Below are 5,157 nucleotides of genomic sequence, written 5' to 3'. Positions count from 1 at the left end.
ATCCAGCCCTAGGCACGGACGTGGAACCACCACGTCTCCACCCTGGTTCAAACGTGGTTCACCCACGTCCTGACCTAGGCTCAGACTGGTGGTTCCACGTCCACACCTAGGGTCCGACGTGGTGGTTCAACACCCCGGCCTAGGGTTGGACGTGGTGGTTCCACGTCCGACCCTTTTTCCTTTTTTTTTAAATTCAATTCCATCTCGTCAAAATCGTGTCCACCTTCATCACCATCACCAGCATCTTCCACCTTATCGTCAGACTCGCTCCAACTCCGTCGCCATCAATAGCAATTTCGCAGATTATATCTGTACTTGGGTTTTGGCTAATTAGTTGTGTTTGTAGATTGAGGACTTCAGATTTTGCAACTGATTGGGATGTGAAGATAATTGTGTGTTTGATTTTAGAGTAGTGATTTCGTTAAATTCAGATTGTTTTTTTGCCCACTATTTGCCTTTTTTATTGCAATTGGTTTTTACTTTTTTTTTGCTTTGTTTTTGAGTTTGCTTTTGCTTTCATTCTTCGGTTGAATTTTGGTAGTTTCGGATTTGCTTGCCGATTAAATCGATAGTGTTTGTCAATTGAAGTGTTTGGGGTAATACATTAATTAGTACTAAGATAATTAGTTCATTTCATTGTTGTTGACGATAAATTTGTTTTTGAAAAATGCAAAAGTTGGAGCATATATTGAGGGAGGAATGGAGGATAGTGTGAGGGACAAACTAGGAAGTTCATTATTTATTGTCGACATTATTTAGTAATTTGTCGACGTTAAATAGTAGCTTGGTTAATTTACACATATTAGAAGTGTTACACAAGATCCCCTCACCCTAGCAATACAAAACCTTTGGGATCATAAACTCATTCATCATTATTCATCACTTTATGAAGTAATTTCTTTCTCTTATTTTATAATTTTTATTTGATGTAGTTTCAGTTGATTTTATAAATATTTTCCCCAAAAATATTAGTTGATTTTCAATCAAGATGATTCATTTGCTTAATGCTATGACATAGTTTTTTTTTTTTTTTTTGAAATCTAACTTTAAGCTATTGTATTTTCGAGACACACAAGAACTCTATTATGCATTATAAAACCGATTCGGATCCTGTTTCCGAAATCTAGATATCCATATTTTCGAATTCCGGATTTCTGGATATCCGAATTATTCAGACCGAATTTAAATTCCCAAAATTCATAATTTTAAAACTGAATATCTTTTAAAATCTGAACTGAATATCCGGTTTTACTCATCCCTAAATAATCCAAAAGCACGACACAAACTCACAGGTCACAACTATAAATAGGAAAGTGGAACCTCTTCAAAAAAAAAAAAAAAAAAAAAAAGGAATTCCAGGAAAAATTTGGGGAATTCAATAATCTGTGTATTGATTGAGAAAGAAAGATGGAGCAAGGTGAAAGAAATAGCCAAGAACCAAATCCGAACCCATGCCCCATCTGTTTAGGATTCATCACCCATGAATCTTTTTTGGATCACTGTTTCCGTATGTCACCTCTACTACCCTCTTCTCACTTTCTTCAATTATTTATACTCTTTCCGTCTCACTCGTTTGTTTACCTTTTATGTTCATTGTGAGGATAGATATTTTAATGATCAAAGGTAAACAATTGATTGAGACGGAGAACGTACAATTTAAAGTTTTTCTTTTTTAGCATTAGCTGCTCGCACCCTAACTACAACAAATTCAGACTTCGCCACTATTCAGGAGGTGATTCTTAATTGTTCTAGTGATTCAATCTTATGTAGACAAAATATGTTTTTTTTTTTGTAGATAAATTTTGCTATGATTGCATTTTACGTTGGACCAAAATTGTTTCTAGCAAGTCATCTTCTTCTCAGCAGCCTTCCTCCATCAAATGCCCTTTATGCAAGGTCCTTATTTACGACTTTTATTACTCCCTTTATTCTTTGAAAGGGTTATTATTTTTGACATGAATTGTTATTATTTTCTGCTTACTTTGGATATGAATTTGTTTGTCCAGGTGTATTTGATCTATCGTAGTTTATAACTTGGTTCACATAGCTAGCTATCTTTATGCTATCTTTTGGTGGCATTTTCCTGCTGTATGCTTCATGTTGTTGATACCATCGAGTTGTTGTTTCTGATTTTATAATCTTGTGTTTAAAAGCTTTGTTGAATGTGTTGTCTAACTTGCACTTATTTTAACTTCGAGTATTAACTTACGACTAGCTAGTATATTTATATCTGTGGACTGTAATTCAACTAAGTATGAGTTCCAGTTGTGTGCTTCAGCTAGGTGATAAACAGTATGTCGTAGTTTGTGAACTGTATACCACTGGTTTGCTGTTTTGATATCATTAGTTGTGTGTATCCCAAAGCATATGGCTTTTTGCATATGTCTCATGGGATATGGAAAATTTGTGTTTGTGATGGCACTCGTTTACCTTTTTTTGCACCTACCTTATTCTTCGAAATCCTCTCAGTGGTCATATTGTTTAAACAATGATAAAAGGCATGTCATATTGTGTGTCTGAAAAGCACTTGGTGGGTTCTCCTAAAACCCTTTCAATCAGTAGATATCTTACATTTTTGCTAATGGAACATAGACACTATTTTTTGGAATGAAAAGTGCCCTAAATTGTTGGTCACATCTTCTGATTATTCCACGTCACTTTTCTTCTTATTTTTTAAAATTTACAGACTGAGAACTTTTCGATCATCTATGGATATGACGGGAATACATTTCAACAACATTTCATTAAACAAAATACTGGTAATAGGTATTCAGAAATATCTATCTTTTTTTCCTATTTTGCTTATATAACTACAGACTTACATGTATCATGGACCTGACTCTATAATTCTCAACTTTTATCCACTTAATGCTTTTGCAGTACCTTCTTTTCCAAGGCTCACAAGTATCGGTTACAGTGCTACTACACTGAGCCAGGTCTTTTGGAGGAAGCTTTTAAGTTGATGCATTACTGGAAAATGCGTAAGTATCTTCTGCCCAACAAACACCTTGAAGTATGGACGAGGAGAGAGCTACAGGCATTATTGCAGGTGCGCTTGCTTTTCTTCAACCTTCGGATACGTTTCTGTATATATTAGCTTGTAGCAGTTTAGTGACCCTCACTGGATTGTGGCTTGTAGGAAGAAGACGTTGAAATAATTATGCATCACATACTTGGGGTGATTGAGTCATTCTCCAGAAGGTAATCTCCTTATCAATCTTCTAAAAAATCTTTTCAAGAACGTGTGATAAGTATATGGCTGAATAAGAATTAAGAAATGAAACATCCATTGTATGCTTGCTAACTACTGCGCCCTCTATCCCAAAAATATTGATCACATTTCCAATTGATTACTTTCCAAATAACTTAACGTCATATTTTATGTTTACTAGGCTAATGTTAATCCTCCTTTTCTGCACATAGTTTGTCTTCTGTTTAGTTTGTAGTAACCAATAGTTCACGTTTCCTTTTCAGAAAGTTTTGTGTGGAGGTGAATGAATGTGTCACTCCTTGACCGATTTGCGTGTGCTTACATAGATATCAATTGAAAGAAAACGTAAATATATGTTGGGATGGAGGGAGTTTTATTGCAATTTTTTGTGTAAAAGGAACTAGAAGGGCAGTTTGATGCTGATGTATCATCCCTCACGCCTTATTGACTTTACCATGCGACACTTTGCTAGTGGCCTGTGCACTACTATTGCATTTTAGACTTGGTTTAAAAAAAAGCCAACTGAAAATGGTCAGATAGGAAAACAACATTTCTACCTTGTAGAGGTCTATTTTGCTGATGTATCATCCCCCTTGCATACTTTCTAATGATCCAAATTGAAAGTGATCAATCTTTCTAGGGAGTATAAGAGTTACATACTAAAGTCTAAAGGTTCATGGTTAGCTTTCATGTATTACCCAATCATCTTGTACTGACCACTCACGAAATGGTATGAATATCTTTCAGTCACCATTTGAAGTGCCCAGTACAAGACCCGCAGCAGAAGCAAGAAGAATTCAGGGTTTTGGTGAGTGCTGCTGCAAGACCATTCATAACAGCTAGGACAGAGCGGTTTGTGAACGAGATAGAACTGTTTCTGGCATCAGGGTTGACAGTTGAAGCCTATGATAATGCTTATAAAAGATGTTTAGGCTGGAAGAAGCCTACTGATGATATTCCACAAGATGCTCAACCAACAGTCACTGAACATGGTTTTGTTGCCCCCTGCCTCTTGCTTTTTGACGATGACTCTGACCAAGTTGAATGGTCCGACAGTAAAACTGACAATGTATCCTCCTGTGAACCATCTATTTAATTTTGTGATGCGCAGGCTTGGGCGGTCGACGTTTAGCCAGAATATCTTCAATACCGTCTCCCCTTCCTTGTTCAGTAACTATATAAGTGGATTGCACTTTGATATTTTACTTTTGCAAATGAATTGTATCTAACATTTTGCAATTATATATATAATATAATATAATGTAGTTATTTGATCAATAGTACAAATACCTGTTACCACTCCCATGGTCTTAACTCCTTGAATGTTTTCGGAAGATACATGTAATGATGTAAATTCTGACTCGATAAGTCGATATGGCAGAAGAGGTGTTCTGTTTCTCTCTTCAAATCCCTCATGCACATGGAAAGCCATCTTAAGGGTGAGAGATGAATACATTCAAAAAATACACGCATATCTTGCAATGATCTGCAGCCTGCAGGTGAAACAATTCGCATATAAAGTATAGTACAGTATAATATAGACATCTTGGCAGAAGTGGTACAGTTTCTCTTGCCTGGGGTTAGAAACTTGCACATGAAGACTCCAGTACCGTCTTTGTCGCCAAAAAAGTCTCATAGTGCTTCGGATATCTATCCGGTACGCTACCAGGCTTAAATTTTGAAGCCTTGTGCCGTGTATGTTCAGGTGGAACAGGACTATTGTTTTGAATTAGCATCTGTTTCAAATTATAGAATACCATAATCTCATCTAATTTAAAAAAATGGTGGTAGCCACACCCGTCTTTCCTGCTCTTCCTGTACGACCCATCCTATGTGTGTACTCCTCAATAATCCGTCGCACGTCATAATTTATCACTAAAGGTAGTACGAATGGAGTTGAGGAAGAAAGAAAGTTCTTCACAAAATCAGCCTGTTACCCGAACGAA

The 5,157-nt window shown here is 36.4% G+C and overlaps 1 protein-coding gene across 2 annotated transcripts; it reads left to right on the top strand.

Moving 5' to 3' along the window:
- The first annotated feature begins 1,334 nt into the window (after positions 1-1,334).
- On the top strand, positions 1,335-4,493 carry LOC141647851 (uncharacterized). 2 transcript variants are annotated; one of them, XM_074456202.1, is made up of 6 exons: positions 1,335-1,507; positions 1,796-1,896; positions 2,687-2,766; positions 2,881-3,049; positions 3,140-3,201; positions 3,959-4,493. In XM_074456202.1, the coding sequence occupies exons 1-6, from the start codon at positions 1,408-1,410 to the stop codon at positions 4,305-4,307; spliced, it is 861 nt and encodes a 286-aa protein (XP_074312303.1). In that variant the 5' UTR covers positions 1,335-1,407; the 3' UTR covers positions 4,308-4,493. The 2 variants fall into 2 exon arrangements, with proteins under 2 accessions (XP_074312303.1, XP_074312304.1); XM_074456203.1 differs by lacking the exon at positions 1,796-1,896 and having other exon boundaries at positions 1,375-1,507.
- The last annotated feature ends 664 nt before the right edge of the window (positions 4,494-5,157 follow it).

Source organism: Silene latifolia, chromosome 3 (genome assembly GCF_048544455.1).
Source record: "Silene latifolia isolate original U9 population chromosome 3, ASM4854445v1, whole genome shotgun sequence".
NCBI lineage: Eukaryota > Viridiplantae > Streptophyta > Magnoliopsida > Caryophyllales > Caryophyllaceae > Silene > Silene latifolia.
Note: the sequence above shows the minus strand (reverse complement) of the source record. Positions and strands in the feature narration are given on the sequence as shown.